The sequence below is a fragment of the Heterocephalus glaber genome, unplaced genomic scaffold (genome assembly GCF_053883595.1).
Source record: "Heterocephalus glaber isolate CG9 unplaced genomic scaffold, H.glaber_assembly_v1.0 deba00001452, whole genome shotgun sequence".
NCBI lineage: Eukaryota > Metazoa > Chordata > Mammalia > Rodentia > Bathyergidae > Heterocephalus > Heterocephalus glaber.
The window spans coordinates 26,082,373-26,098,828 of record NW_028258302.1 but is presented as its reverse complement, the minus strand read 5'-3'; the positions used below and the strand labels follow the sequence as shown (position 1 = coordinate 26,098,828).

The 16,456-nt window shown below is 46.8% G+C and overlaps 1 protein-coding gene across 1 annotated transcript in view; it reads left to right on the top strand.

The window, feature by feature from the left end:
• The first annotated feature begins 2,382 nt into the window (after positions 1 to 2,382).
• Pdpn (podoplanin) overlaps positions 2,383 to 16,456 on the top strand; it is a 29,375-nt gene continuing 15,301 nt past the window's right edge. The window contains exon 1 of the mRNA XM_004850314.4: positions 2,383 to 2,699. Coding sequence (XP_004850371.1) covers positions 2,432 to 2,699 — 268 coding nt within the window. The 5' untranslated portion in view covers positions 2,383 to 2,431. The remainder of the gene's footprint in view (positions 2,700 to 16,456) is intronic.

Genomic DNA, 16,456 nt, shown 5'->3' with positions numbered 1-16,456 from the left:
AGCCTGGGCAACTTGAGACCTTATCTCAATTTAAGAAAGAAAAAGAAAGAAAGAAAGAAAGAAAGAAAGAAAGAAAGAAAGAAAGAAAGAAAGAAAGAAAGAAAGAAAGAAAGAGGGAGGGAGGGAGGAAGGAAGGAAAGAAAGAAAGGGAGAAAAAGAGAGAGAGAGAAAGAAAGGAGGGAAGGAGGAAGGAAGGAAGGAAGGAGGGAAGGAAGGAAAGAAGGAAGGAAGGCAGGCAGGCAGGCAGGCAGGCAGGCAGGCTGGAAATGTAGCTGAATGCAAAATCCATAGGTTTAATCCCCAGTACCCAAAACAAAATTATGCCTTAAAATTTAACATAAAATTTAATTTAGGGCTGGGGATTTAGCTCAGTGGTTCTGCTGCCTGCCTCACAAGCACCAGGTCCTGAGTTCGATCCCCACTACCAAAAAAAAATTTAATGTAATTTTTTAATGGTCAGTTTTATCAAATCCATAGAGTTCAAAAAACTCAGGGTGCATCATGTCTGGCTTCCCCCACGGTGCAGAGTCCCCACTGGATGCTTCAGCTCAGCTCCTTCTCATTCCAGGTCCCCTTAGGTGATCCCTGCTCCCTGGAAACAGTGCACAGGCCTCCCCTACTAAATCCATATGCATAGCACCACATTGGCAGCAGGTTCAGTAGCCAAGACACATGGCTCTACCACTGATTTGCTGAATGACCTGACCAGTTCTCCTGGTGTCCTCTGAAGAGTGGTTCTCAAAATGGTGCCCCAACACCATCACTGTCTTCATTGTAGTCTTCTTCTTCGTCGTCATCATCATCATCATCATCGTCGTTGCCCCGGGAATGCAGATTCTCAGGCCCTATCCCAGATCTAATGAGAAATTTGGGGAATGAGGCAGAGCAGTCTGCCTGCACCAGCCCCCCAGGAGAGCCCTGAGTCAGCTGTATAACAGTCTCCTTGAGTATTATGTTCCAGGCCAAAGGTCAACTTGAGGATTAAGTAAGATAGGGCACGGTCCAGGAGCCAGACCAAGTCAACAAGCAGCTGTGGCAGACGTCATTCCATCTCTGCCTCATTATTCTTCAGTCACTGCACAGCTGTTTCTCAGGAATGGACAGAAATCTCCCAACATGCACCCTCCTTTTCTTCTCCCAATCCCCACCCCAGCCCACCTCAGGCTTTCAAATCTCCATGTCCCTTGTCACAACATTGGCCTGGCTGTCATTTCCTGTCCCTCCTGGACCCCTCTGTCCAGGGGCAGCAACTCTCTCCCACCTACTGTTCTCATATCCAGGAAGGGGACTCCTTCCCTCCGGTCTTCTGGTCTTCCTTGTGACAGAGGAAATTTGGAATCAAAGTCACAGATAAAGGTCCAGACTGGGCATTGGTGGCACACACCTGTGATCCTAGCACTCAGGAGGCTCAGCAGTAGGATCACCAAAAGATCAAGGCCAGCTGAGGCTACATATTGAGTTCAAGGCCAGCCTGAACTATGCAGGTAGACCTTCTCTCAGAAAAAAAATTTAAAAAGTACTGAAAGCCAGTGTGGCAATGGGGGCATCCATCTGCAGGTCCTTCTGTTGAGTGGAATTTGCGTCATCTGGGCATGGAGCAGAGACCACTTGTCAAACCCTGTTCTCTCTCACACACATACAGAACTGTTTTTTAATTCAAAAAACCCAGAAGGAAATAAAGTTTTTAAAAAAATTCTCGTTTTGCTGATCCTCAGGACTGAGATCAGGAAAGATTGCTTACACCAGTAAAGTGGGGATTATCGGGTCAAACTCCAGGATTAGAAGGGGTTGTGCAGCGCTGTTAGCAGGCACAAGTGAGTGACCAGATACAGGTGGGTGACCCTCTGTCCTGTCCATCCCTCTGCTCGCATAGGCCGTGGAGCAGTTCCCCAGCTTCATCCCCTGGTCAGGTGGGTCAGTTGTGAAGCTCAGCTTTTTCTCAGGACCGCCAAAGCCACCGAGTGAGCCTCCCTGCCTCCCCAATCTGGGGCTGCCCGGGTCCCAGGACAAGGGCTCCTAAATGACGGCCAGCCTTTTTTTTTTTTTTCTTAAGTCATCAAATTCAATATTTACAAAAGAACGATCCTACTAGTGACCACACAAGGAACAATTTACTTCTCACTTTTGCCCCAACAAGAAAAATGTAGGCGACCCTTTCCTCTTGAAAACAGAATAAGTGGAGTAAAAATATAGACAAACAAAAATGTAAAAGCAACACCGCTCGTCGCCCGTGGCCCTTTCTCTCTTGTTAAATAGAACACAAAGCCCATTTTTGCCAGGGCTGGGCCAAGCGTCTGTAGCCCTGTAACTTTAAACCTGGCCTGAGATCACCGTCTGGGCGCGGGCCAAACAGAGCCCGAGGGCGGTCCCAGAGGCCGGGCTGAGACCACCTCGAGCCCGCGCTCCCGCCCTGCTCATGTCGCGGGGATAAATGCGGGTCCGCTCCGGTGGCCTCGGCCAAGTCTGCTCTCCGGGCGCTTCGGGTAGTGGAGCTGGGCGCCTCCCCTGGGCGCTGCGTTCCAACAGGACTCGCTTCCCCCTCCCCGCCTCGCCAGGCCTGCGGCTGCGGAGCTTCTCGTCTGCGCCCACCCTGCCCCAAGAGCTAGCTGCTGAGCACCAGCCGTCTGGAAGGATGTGGACGGCTCCGGTGCTGCTCTGGATTGTGGGCAGCGCGTCACTCTGGGTCCCGGCACAGGCTGGTAAGTGCCTGCGCTCGCGAGCGGCGCCTGCGCTTGCTGGAGGGGACCCGCTAGCCAGCGAGCCAAGACTTACAGGACAGCCTGGCCGGGGTCTAGAGTTGCCCAGGAGAGCGCGCCGGACCGAGCAGGGAGCACACACCCGGAGGAGGGGCGAGTAGGCTGCGGCTTGGCCTGCGCGGGGTCTCAGAGTAACAGCAACGTGGGTGTGGCAGGAGGAGCCCCGGAGGACGCGATGCAGAGGGAGCCTCCCTGGGTCAGCTCATAGGAGATAACCCAGATCCGGAGGGACATCAGGTGGGCTGGGGCAGGGAGCAGTTTCCCTGGCCCGGTGGCCTCGATCTCCCTTTTGTGCCAACCTTGGACACTCGTAGGACCCCATCCCCGAGACAGGCTGGCCGGAGGGAGGGTAGAGTGTGGAAAGGCTTTGAGTTGGTCCTGTGCACGGAGAATTGTGTGCGTGTCTGCCTCTCTTGTCTTCCCTTGAGTTGTTCAGGTGCTTGGCATGGTACCCAGGGCCTCCAGCGAGGTGGGTGAGTGCCTACTGCTGAACCACACCCCCGGCCTCGACGCTTATTATGAACACTGAGGTTTACAAGGGTTTGGGGCCTATGTTGAATTTGGCCAACATCAATGACTGAATTCGACGTTCCGCGGACCCTATCCAGTGATGAGGCCATTATCCACAACTTCCTCTGCCCTGGGTCCTCTGCTTTCTCTCATCTCTTGCCTTTTTCTGCCCAGTCGTGGTGGGAGGTCTCCACGAATATTTATGAATATTTTATTTCTTTTCTTGCATTATTTGTATCAGTATCCAGTGGAATGTAACCGATAGAGGGTATATACACCTAGCCATCAGGGCTTAAACAATGCCCGACAATAGTAGTTGCTCAATAAATACTGGTTGAAGGAATTGTATGCAGTGGTTTTAGGGACTGGAGATTGCTGAACTGTACCCTGAAAGGCAAAACCTCTTGGGGGTCCACCAGAAGACTCCCGCTTGGTGTTTGCAGGAGGGGCAGACCTAACCTAGGCTTCTATAATTCATCACAGACAGGAACTCTTAGCCTTAGGGAAATTATACAGAGTGTTCTGGCCCACAGTCTGCTTCAAAGAGACAGACAGAGACTTTTAACAGGGGCCTTGAGCTATTCTCAGCAGGCAGTCCTAACTTTGGAACTTCTCTTTCCCCTGAAGTATATAAATTCTGTGTTTCAATTCCATTTCCGTTTTGGCGAGACACTGTGCAAAAGACACCGTTTCATGCTCACCACTTCAGGGTGGGGGAGGCCCCTACCTGAGCCACACCCCTGGAAGGAGAGCAGCTGGGCAAGGTCCCTGGTCTCCCCCAGGGCAGGGGTTAACTATAATTACTTTAACACTCTGTCCTGAAAGTCAAAGATACTCGGGAGATGACGAATCTAGACTAGGAACTCTGCTGCTAAAGACTCGCAGCCCGGGAAGCCAGCAAGTGGGGGCAGCAGGCTGGGAGGGGGGTGCTCCTGGCCTTGGGCTGAGACCCAGCAGGGTTTTTGTCTGAGAATAATGAATGAGGCATCTTGAACGTGGATGAATAACTTCATTGAGCTGAGCTTTTGTTGGCTCCTGCCAGGGAGCCAGGCAGGGGGGCAATTATGGTGATGAATTTTGGTATCTTTCTCTTAGGATCCAGCACCCTACTGGGTTTCCCTCTTCCAGTGCCATGATCTGGCTGGGTTTTATAATCTGGCCTGTTGTGTTGTGTCTTTGGGTGTCAGAGGATTTAAAGGAGGACTGTTGTCCACACATCTGGCATTTTCCTCAACTGTCAGGCCCCATCCTCACTCTGAACTTTCGTACTTTGGGCCTGCTGGTGAGGTTTTTTTGTGTGTGTGAAATTCTGCAAGCTGCTGCTTTCTGCAAACCATGTGTGCTTTTCCGGGACCAGTCCACCCAGGATTAATCATGCGGCAAACAAATTTCCCTGTGATTTCCCTGAAATTCTTGCCAGTTTTGGAGACCCTGTGATCTTCATGAGTTACTAAGAGCTTTTGTTACATTTAAAGCAGTTAATGGAGGTCAGGTCTACTAGAGGCCTCATGAGAGAATTGTATCCCTCACTCAGGTGTGTAAGATTCTAAACAGCATTCAATATAGAGGAGCACATTTTAAAAATGCAAATGGGAAGATCAAGAGATGGAGGAAAGGAGGAAGGAGAAAAGGGGAAAAGGAGATTAAAAAATGAAGATGTTATATACATGTACAACTAAGTCCCCATGATGAATGTAATCATTACATATTGCAAACTTACAGTAATAAAAATAATTTTATTAAAGTGACCACACAGGAGAAGACCAAGACCAGATGTGGCCAAATAGAACTAAACTGTTCCCTCTCTCTGTTTTTGTGAAATGAGCAACATGCAACTGACTCTGACTATAACAGGAAATTTTAAAGATCTCAAACCATGGCATGATCGCTGGTGGCCCTGCCAAGCAGGAAGGACACCACCTCCCTTGCATTCTCATCCCCCACCTTACATGAGGAATGTCACCAGCTATTTCATTTAATCCTCACAACGGCTGTAAATTATACACTATTATCTCAGAATATGCCAGGACTAGGATTCAAAAAGGGTCTGATTCCAAACCTCAGGCTCCTTGACTACACTATTCTGCCATGAAGAAAAAAGGTTGCACTTGAAACTAAAGGTTAGCCTGACTGTAAGCATCTTAAATATAGAAGCCGAAATTTCCTAAAGATATATGAACTAGTACTCACCATATGATTTCTCTAAGAATAAAATTGTCACAGCACATTAAAAGAGGATTCATTAATTCGTTTCACAAATAGGTGTTAAGCATCTCCCAGTGCCTGGTGTGTCCCTAGATCAGGACTAGGAACACTCACACTTTGAAGAGAGGCACACCTGGCTTTAAGTGTTCACTGCAGTCCTCAACAACATGGCAATGAACCAGTACTCTAAATTCCAGGGGCTTATCAGAATATTTGCCATATTTCTGGCTTCTGAGAACCAGCATGCCAGGTCATAACTTGTGGAGGTATTCCGGGGGAGGCCGGGGAGGCAGAAAACATGCAGATGCCAGTACCACCCTTGTGGAACTCGATGCCTTGGAATATGACCCTGTGGGGCTCTGCAGGGACACCTTACCCTCCCTCCACCCTGGAACCTCTCAAGGAAAATTCAGCATGAGCCTTGAGTTGGAAGAGAGTCAAATGATTGGGGTTACTGGGGTAATTTTTTTAATCAAGAGATCAAGCTCTCTGTGGGGTTTTCAATTCTTTTCCTACTGATTTCTTGACACCTTTTTGGGGAAAGGAAAGTGATTAAGCATATAATCCGAGGGATCCAAGAAAGGGCCAGTTTAGGGAACAACTGGGGTTTTCCCAGTGTACCCCAGGCAGGAACCCAAGCGGCTGTTCTCTCCCTACTGGTCTAACCCACATGCCCATTGCCCAGCCTGCCCTCAGTCCACCACATGATGACAGGCTCTCTGGAGCTTCCACAAAAAGAGGGAGCCACGTTTGCCCTTGTTTTGGTCTGGTCCAGGCAGAGGATGACAACCTCAGCTAACACATCCACTTAGTGTTAGAGAAGCAGAAAACTGAAACTGTTAGGGCAAAGTGAAATGGAGTGCAGTTTGAAACAAAACAACAACTTATTAAAAGAAGAATCACCTTTTCCAAAAGGAAGATGCGCTCTTGACCTCTGTCGAGAGCAGTAGAGCTACAAAATGCCCTGGGCAGAAGAGAGAGACTAGCCCCGAGCCACACTGGGGCACACAGCACCATTGTTACATTGGCAGTTTGCAGGGGTGTGTCAATTATGTGGAATGTCAGTGGCAAGCAGGGAAGGGGCATGCTAGATTTGTAAACATTACTGGTGAGAACAGGGCATTTCTCATAATTCATAAACAGTCTCCATCCAGGGGAACAAAATACAACAAACATAAGAAAGGCTGAGAACCAGTGAATAGCATCTTGCCTGGAATCTAGAAAGGGAGAGAAAAGGAACAATATCTGTTGATCTTAAACTTGGCTCTGCCCAAGAAATTCATTTATTTAATGAGCATTTATTGAGTAGCCGCTGGGCAGTCAGGCAACGGGGAGCCTGGTGGCTGCTATCCCTGCTTAGAGCTAATGTGGAAGATCTGGTGGCAGAGGGATTCTGATCCCAATCAAAGTGCTTCAGTGAGAATTAGTCTGGAAATGCAGTCCAACAGACCTGCCCTTTGCTTTTATTCTATGTACTTTGTCCAAACAGCATCTCAGAGTATTTTGTTTGCTTTGTTTTGTTTTTTTAATTTTGCTTCTGAAGAGGAGATGCCTTCTGTAGCAACTACATGTATAAGCACCAGAAAACTACTTTCTGTTCTTACTAACTTCTTTGATTTCTTGGCATCTTGTGAGTTTGGTTAAAGTGAAAGTTTCATCTAAGCCCAGTCACCCCATAATAAGATTAAATGGGAATCTGTAAAGTCAAGAAATCTGGGCTCTAAAGGGGAGGTGTTATTTACCTAGTGCTGAGAGTGTGTCAGCCCCTCACAAACCCTGTTCCATTCACCCCTTCTAACAAACCCAAAAGGCAGGAATGATTTGTTATTTTATAGAGGAGTTAAGAGGCTTCAGGAGATGTGGTAACTTACACCCGGACACAGAGCTGGTAAACGACAATGGTGGGGCTTGAACTCAGGCAGCTCAAACCTAGAGCCCACACCACTAACCGCTCAGCTAAATAGCCGCCTGTGCTTGGAGTTGGTGCTGCTAAAGACATCCAAAAAAGTCAGCCAGCTGAATGCTTCAAGTATTTCTTACACAGCAAAACCATGTGTTACTGTTCTGGGCATCATTTTTCTCATTCTGATTTTGTTACATATATAGTTCGATTGATTATATAGGTACCTGATGCTAGTGATATAGAGGGAATTGATGTAACTCCCAAACATGCTAGATATCCAAATCACGTGTTCATGTTCGCTGAAATCGAAGAATGAATTCTAGGAACAATGGAGGTTAAGAGTATGAAAAATTTATTGAGGGAAAGATAGTATCTGTCTAAGAGAGACAGAAGGGGGACTGGAAAATGGGTTGCCCATCCACCCTGCTTCTCAATGGTGTTTTATGGGACAAAGCCACAATGTGAGGAGGGTTCAAGGTGGGACAAAGCTATAGTCAACTAGTAAGATTACAAGTATAGTCCCTTAGGTAGTATTGATCCAATGAGAAATAACAAGGTGGACATGAGGTGGGACAAAACTATGATCAACCAATAAGATTACAAGTATAGTTGCTTAGGTAAAATTGGTCAAATGGGGAACCAAGTCACTTAGCAAGTGTACAAGGAATCAGCAAGGATTTTCAGGTAAGGGGTGGGTCAGGAATCTTTCCTCTAAGATCTTGGTCCCCCACCCAGGTGACTGATATCTATGCAGAATATCAATCACTGCTATTCACCCCTAGGTGATGCGAGGGGATGGAGTAGTTTCTCTTCTTTTACAATGCTGCCCTTCAGTGCAAGTGTCTTGATTGTCCTCTATGTTGACTTCTAGAGGGCCAGCCCTGTCTAACTACCTACAAAATATCTAAATAACTTACCTGTCTACAATACTAGGAATTACTGAAGGATGCTGTTGCAGTCCCTGTAAGCATTTACAGAGCACATGTGTTATTAAGAATTTTAGAGTTAGCTGAGTCTGGTGGTGCACACCTGTAATCCTAGCAGTCTAAGAGACAGAAGCAGAAGGATCACAAGTTTAAGCCCAGCCTGAGCAACACAGTGAGACCTTATCTCAAAATAAAAAATAAAACAGGACTGGGGATGTATCTCAGTATGATAGTTCTGGGTTTAATCTCTATTACTGAAAAAAAAAAAAGGGATTTTTAGAGCCAGAGGGAGAAGGAGTAGAGAGAGAAGATAGTAATAGGTACAGAAACGCAGTTTGATAGGAGGAGAAACTTCTAATATCCTATCTATGGTTGACAACTAATTACATATGTTAAGGTAGCTAGTAGAGAAGATTTTGAGTGTTCCCAAGACAATGAGATGATAAATGTGGAAGGTGATGTGTATGCAGTAATCCTGATCACTATGCATTAGATACATGTGTCAACATGTTGCACTATGTCCCATAAATGTGTATAAGTATGCACCACTTAAAAAAAAACAAAAAAGAAAGAGATGAAGCATGAAGTGTGATGCCAAGGAGAAAGATTCTTGTGAGGAAGACGGAGATTTGATCTCTGTTGAAAATAATGGTGGTGTTGGCAGGGATGAGATGCCCTGGAGGGAAGTCCTGGCAGAAGGAACTATTTAAGGAAACCCCTGGAAATGAGACCAGCCTAGGGTTTTATGTGGGAAGACACAAAGGCTTCAGGGACTGGGAGGACTTGTGAAGGCTGGCTGGAGTCAGGGTGCAAGGTGAGGTGCAGTAAGAAACTGGGGAGATAGTCTACCATGGAAGGAGATGCACCTTCCCTTGCAAGCCACAGAGGTGAGGGCAGGGCCACCAATCATGCTTGTCAGGAGAAAATGGATGGAATGGAATGTACTGTAGTTTATGGGACTAGTACAGGTGCAGTCAGACAGTGTGAGGACCACAGAGAAGAAGGTGAGATTAAACTTTAGGCAATAAGAGCCTCCAAGATTTGCAACTCAGTATTTCCTGATTTCCCCTCATTTCCAAATTTCTTATTACTCACCTCTTACAGTACGCATCACTATATTAAAACATTTTTATCGAGTCGTAATTCACAGACTGTAGAAATGAGTGCTTCCAGGTGAAGTACATTAGAAGTGGTACAGTCACAGAGTTGTCCAGCCATTGCCAGCATCACTTTTAGATCATTTCCATCACCCCTTTCCCCAAAGCCCAAATCATTAGCAGTTGTTCCCCTTTCCCTCTCTCCTGGCAACCTGGCAACCAGTAACCAGCTTTCTGTCTCTGTTCTGGGCATTTCATATCAATGGAATCATACAACATGCATCCTTTTGTGACCATCTTCTTTCAGGTAGCATAATGTTTTCAAGGTTCACCCACACTGTAGCATGTGTCAGAATTTTGTTTCTTTTTATGGCTAAATGATATTCCAAGAGGATTCACCATATTTTGTTTATCCACTCCTCAGCTGGTGGACCTATGGGCTGCTTCCACTTGGGACTATTATGAATAATTCTACTGTCAATTCTGAAAGCCCTCTTTCGTGAGTGTCTTTATCAGGTGTGATAAAAAATACAGTGAATGTTATGCCCAGGGCCATCCAACAGAAAGGCAGTCTGGTAAAACTATTAAGATGAGTCCTGTCTAGCTGGGGATTTAGCTCAGTGGTTCTGCCACCTGCCTAGCAAGCGCAAGGTCTCGAGTTCAGTTCCCGGTACAAAAAGCAAAAGATGAGTCCTCTCTATTTTATTCACCAAATTTGGCACTGTACAACTTCTGGCTCTTCCCCAAAGTTAAAAATACCATAAAAGAGAAATATTTCAAATCAATTCAGGACAATGAGGTAGCCAGGACAGGGTAACTAAAGACACTCATGAAAAAGGACTGCCAGAACTGCTTCAGGATGTGGCAAGTATGGTGGGATAAGTGTGTTCAAAGCAAGGGGAATTAATAGCAATGTGTTTTTTACTGTACGTTTTTTTAAAAGTTTAAATATTCACTGTATTTTTCTACCACACAGCATATAGTGGAATTACTAGTTCATAGATGGTAAGTAACTGTAGCCCTGATTTTTTTTGAACCCTTCAAACTGAGTTATAACCCCAGCTCTTTCTTTATCTTTTTATTTTGAGACAGAATCTTGCTAAGTTTCCCAGGCTGGGCTCAAACTTGTAATTTTCCTGCCTCAGCCTCCTGAGTAGCTGTGACTATGGGCACGCACTACTGCACTCAACTACACACAGTCTTGATTACTGTAATTGTGCATTAAATTTTGAAATCACGAAGTGTGGGATCTTTTGTCTTTAATAAAGATTGCTTTGATTGTTCTCACCACTTCATTTTAATTATTTGTAAATCTCTTGCCCCTTAGAGAAAAGAGCAATTAAAAGATCACAAGAAGACTGGGGATGTAGCTCAGTGGTTGAGCACAGAAGCCCTAAGTTCCACCCACAGCACCACAGAAACAAACACAACAAAACCCCTGATAGGGCCATGGTTGGAGAAGAGGGAAGAAACAGTACTATCCAAGCCTTTTGATAGGAAGGACAGGACAACAGATGATCTATGTCAGGTAGGTAGGCATTTATGTGCTCTTTTAGATACAGTGAGTTTGGGGTTAGCAGTTGGATATGTCTGAGGATTGTGCAGGGGATTGATACACTAAAGGAGCACCAAAGGTAAGTCCTGGGGATGAAGTTTGCTGCCTGAATTTTTCCTGTGTATCAGAAGAAGGAAAGTAAGGAAGAGTCAGGAGAAACCTTCCTGGCCAGTGACATCTGTTTTTAAAAATCTACCCAGGCATACTTCAAGCTCTTCAACCAGTCTTAGAATCAAGGCCAAGGGCAGCAAGTGGATGAACAACCACATTCTGCACATTCCTGCAGGCCTCTTCCTCCTGGGCTCACAGCTGGGCTGTCTGCACAGGCGGTGAGGTCAGATCCAAAGGGGCTTCTCTTTCACTTGCAAAATCAGAGTCTGCTCAGCTGGTGGTCAAGAGGACTAGAAGCTCAGTGATTTCCAGGCAGACAGCAAGTGCTTCCCAAACACCCCACTGCCCCACAGCAAGGCTCTGCTCTAGGACAGCGACACTAAAACAGGTTTCTGCCAGTCCTCCCCAGAAGAAAGTGGATTTTCATACACCAACCTGGCCACCACTGAGCTCCAGAGGGATGTGATTTCAATCTACAAAACTGTGAATTCGTTTCCTCTTTTACGGAGAACATTCCACTCTTAGCCAAGAGCACCACATCTCTTGCAGTTGAGTAATCAGTCAACAGCCTCGAGGAAGACCAGCAACGCTTATACTGGGGTGAGAGTAAGTTCATTCACTTCCGTGGGCCCTGGAAAGTATAAATATCATCATCCATCTGTTTATTCTTCCAGCCAGCAGATGCTGTGCCTGTGGCTGGTTATAGCACAAGGGCATGGTGCCCAAAGGAAGCTACAGGTGCTGCTAGAGAGAAAAAGGCAGTAAAAAGCAAAGTTGTCACCATGTCCCATGCTGGCTCAGTTGAGATGCTTTCTTCCAGCTCCTTGGGAGGGCTTTAAAGGACAGGAATCTACCTGGGTGAGTAGGTTTGGATGGGTACCAATGGCACTAGAAAATGAACTTGCAGATTCCCCTGGTAGCCAAACCCAAGCTCCTGCAGAAACCACAGAGCAGCCTCAGTCTACTCAAAAGAGCAGAGAGGCCTGTGAGTGGAAGCCAAGCAAGAGTGACCAGCACACAGGAAGGCTTTGGGGCCAGATAGACCCTGATCTTTGCTTTGCTACTTGCTTGCCACATGGGCACTTTGCCTTCGAGGCTCAGCGCCCTCATCTGAAAAAAGAAGACCATACTAGTTTGCAGAGTTTTGTTAGGTCAAGGAAGAGAATATGGTACCATGGGATGCATGTTTTCCTACAAATTAATTGAGAAGTAGCCATTGTCAAAATCTCACCTAGCAGATAGTTGTGGAGAAGAAATGCTAAATTTGTGAAGGCTACACAGGAGGTCCAAATTCCCAGCCCCTTCAAAGGGGATAGAATGGACTGGTTAGGAGCCCTGGTATTATGTCTTCTGGAGCTTCATCCTGCCTTTCCTCCCTGCCCAGTGACTTCCTGTAACTTCTTGGTAATGAAATGAAATGGAGTCTCGAATAGTCATTTGCCCCTCTTTCTTTTTGCCTTTTTTATTGATGCTGGGGATTGACACAGCGCCTGTGATGCTGAGCATGCGCCACCCCCAAGCTGCACTCCCTGCCCCCACTTGTTGTCCTTTATTGCCCATGTCCAACTCCAGAAGCTTTCCAAATGCTGCCTCCAACTCTGGGAGATGACTCAGAGGTGCCACCCCACCCAGAGTGCAGAAAAAAGTTCAGGGCGCTGTTCGTAACTAACTGCCTCCCCCAAAACCAAAGGGATATTGCTCTGGATCTTAAGGTGTCAGATTTCTCCAGAAGAGCCAATGACATTTGTCTGTTCTCAGCTTTGTTGGGCTTCCCTTAAATGTTATGGACGAGGCACGAGTCCCAAGTGCCAGCAGCATACCATGAAGTCCTATCGCTTTGTGGGACTCTGTCTGCAGAGGTTGACAAGGCCTGTCGCAGCCATTGGACATGTTGCTGCTCTCTAGAAATCAAACAGTAAGGCAGCAGAGTTCATCTCACAGGTGAATTCTGCCTGCTATCCTGCCAGTTTCATTAGGGGAAAGCATTTGCCAGCTCGGGGGGGGAAGCCAGGCCAGTGAGCAGAGGCAGGAAAGTTAGGATCCAAGGAATAATTCCAGAAAAATTCTCTAGTTGGCTCTAAATGTACTTACACAGTCAGTCACTCAACAGATGTCTGCTACCTATGTACCAAGGCACCAGATGCTGGTGGTAAGGGACAGTGTGGATTCTAGGTGGCACCATGCGCACCTGGAAGAAAACTGAGTGTATTTCCCTGGGTGCTCAGGGTGGCAGGGCCAACCCTCCTTAGAAGTTGCCTAGATCCATCAAGAGCCACTCAGATTTTTCCAGGACCAAACTTTTGATCCTGTAAGCAGTTTACCAGGATACTCGGGAAGGCTGAGGAAAAAAGAAAAACACTGGCCACATCAGTGATTATGCTGACTACACCCAGTGACTCCCAGTTGGTGGTGTGCAGCTCTAGGCTGTGGTATGGCTTTCTGTGTGCAGAGGAACTTTGGGACTTCAAAGGTTCATGTTCCAAAGAAAGGCTCAGCAGGAGTCCGAGAGCTGGGTTAGCCTCAGGGCCAATGGTGGGGGGGTCATGGCTCTGAAGATAGTAAAATTCTGACACCTTCCGCCTGGTTATAAAATCCACCTCTTTGTAACTAAGAGAAGCAACAACAAACAGTCAGGTTGGGGACAACTGAACTGAGATGAGGGGCTGTATAGAGACTTGAGTCCCTCTGTGGCCACAGTGGGTGGCCGGTTAGCAGAGTGCTAGAAAATGTTGGTGAGTTGAGGCCTTCTACATTTTGAGGGGTGTTTATTTTCAAGCTTCTGGACAGACTTTTGAGCCATGATGGAAAAACAGGATGGGAATGCTTAAGTCTGGGCAAAGAGACTGAAATGGGTGTTTTTGTTCTCTGAATGTTGACATCTCTTACCAAGCAGGACTTTATCTCACAGGTATAGGGAGTCATTTTTTTGCATTTTCTCCTACGGGGTAAACCCAGAACTTCCTAGGGTGTTGTTTTAATAAAAATTATTTGACTTTTCTCAGTGGCCCCAGAAACCATTCCAAGGCCATTTAGTCACCTGCTTCAAAAGCTTGCTTGTGTGTGTAGACACAGAGCAACCTGCGATGCCAGAGAACTGGACAATGTAAAACCCTGCTTTACACACAGCAGGTTTTCCTTGAAGAACCTGAGGGTGGCTGAGCGTGGGACTATTTTATTTTTAAAATAAACTTTACTATTTCCATATAAAATGCTTTGGATGTTGCTTCTGCAGTTGTCAGATTCTACACCTGCCAGTCAGCAGAGATCAGCATGGAAGGAACTTCTCCCCAACATGGGCAGGAGTTGACCTAAACTTTTTTTTTTTCCAGTACTGAGCATTGAACCCAGTGCCTTTGCACAGAGCTACATCCCAAAGCTTTTAGCTGGATTATTTTTTGTTTTTGTTTTTTGGTTTTTTTGAGACAACATCTAAGTTACTAAATTGCCTAGGCTGGGCTCAAACTTGCAATCTTCTTGTCTTGGCCTCCCAGAATGCTGATTACAGGTGTGCCTAGAGAACCCTTAAGACTCTCACATGAAATCCACTGGTAAAAGACTGCATGCATCACAAAAGGGCAGCCTGCTTTGCTTGGTACAATCATTCCTCCCTAAGTGTTTGCCAACAGCTGTAATGTATGGTAAATTCATGAATTCTTAGCTCTGGGGTTGTGCATTTATCTGTGGTCATCAGTGGGTAGTGATTTCCAGTGCTTCCCAGCTGTCACCTGCCCAGTTCTTTCCCTCCCTCCTGCCACAAGCACCACCCACTCTCATCTGGGCAGCAGAAAGAGTCTACAAGGTCTCCCTGCTTTGGTCTGATCCTGGTGACTTCCCTGTACGTGATCTATCCCCATGATACTCAGCGTAGCCTTACTCTCTGGGACTCAGATGAAGTCACTCCCTACTTGGCATCTCTGAAGTTTGTTCCTGTTCAATGAAGTGGAAGCCCCTTCCTCACATAGCTCTCAACACTGGCCCTCCACACTTCCCAGACTTGCCCACCACACTGCAGCCGCACCAGTCACCCACTCTTTACCCAGTTTGCAGTGCTGGGATCCTTCTGGGCTCTGGGGTTGGTGAGCACCAGCTCTTTCCCCCATTCATCAACAGCCGCTTACCCAGAGCCTGCCTGTGTGCCAGATGAAACAGCCTGATGATGGTCCTGAGTGAAATGAGGCACTGAGTGAATAGTACTCAGGGGAGTGTGAGAGTGGAAGGGGACAGGGAAGGCTCCCAAAAAAGTACCAACTGGAACAGAGATCTGAGGGCACAATGAAGCACTATGTTAATATTTTCCTTTGCTTACTATGAGCCTCAGCCCAGCTCACAATCCCAAAATGCCTGAGAACAGAGACTGCCCTGCTCCTTCTGTCTCCAGTGCTCAGGATGTGTCCCATCATGTAGTAGGTGCTCTGTAAATATTTGTAAAATAAATTCAAGTGCTGGGCACTCGGGACAGAAAGGCAGATGTGGTCTCTGGTCTTTTCCTTGCTATGCGAGAACATGTTGAGCACATGCTGTGTTACTGAGCAGCACACCCAGCCCCAGGCCTCCAGGCTGGATCTTGGCTACTGACTTCATTTGCTTGGCCAAGAGGACAGCTGCCTCTCAAGCAAGGACATCCTCTAAAGCAAATCACACCTCCTTCTAATCCACCACTTCCAACAATTTGGATTCTCTCAGAGTTTTCCTAGAAGGGGACCCAATTGAGGAAATTGAGTCAGTGGTCACTAAATAAGAAGATTGAGAGATGCTAGCAAGATGGGATTTCTTGGAAAGAGTGAGGTGCTAGAGGAAGCCACCACTTCTGACAAGTGGAAATATCATTTATGGAAGATGAGGATGAGGGTAGAGGCAGAAGAGGAAGGCTATAAGGGCCCAGGGAGGGAGCACCAGACATTTTGACCCAAAACTGCCAGAAGAGCACATGTTGGAGCAGCACAGCACCCTTCGGTCCTGTGTCAGGGAGCACAAGACCCACAGCCAAAGCACTTGGCTGCCCACGAGGTGAACCAGGTGAACTTCGCAAATCATTTCACTTGTGATCTTGGTAAAGAAAACATTATTCTGTGGGGCGCAATAGGGTATGCCCATAATCCCAGCACTGTGGGAGGCTGAGGCAGATCAGATTCAATTCTGAACACAAGGAGCACAAAAAGGGGGTCAGTGGGTAGGAAATGACTACTAAGAGGCCCCAAGTGGGGGTGGCTGCTAAAGTAGCCGAATATGTCTTCTAAAGTGAGCCAAGGGCCTAGATAGCATGCAAAATGCAGAACTTGCTCAGGTGATGGGTTGGGTAGGGGTGAGGTGGGGGAGAATCTTCCTCAACCCTCTTTGCAGGGGTCCTGCAAGGTGGTCTTTGTGAGGATGGACACAGAAGCCCGGGGTGATGG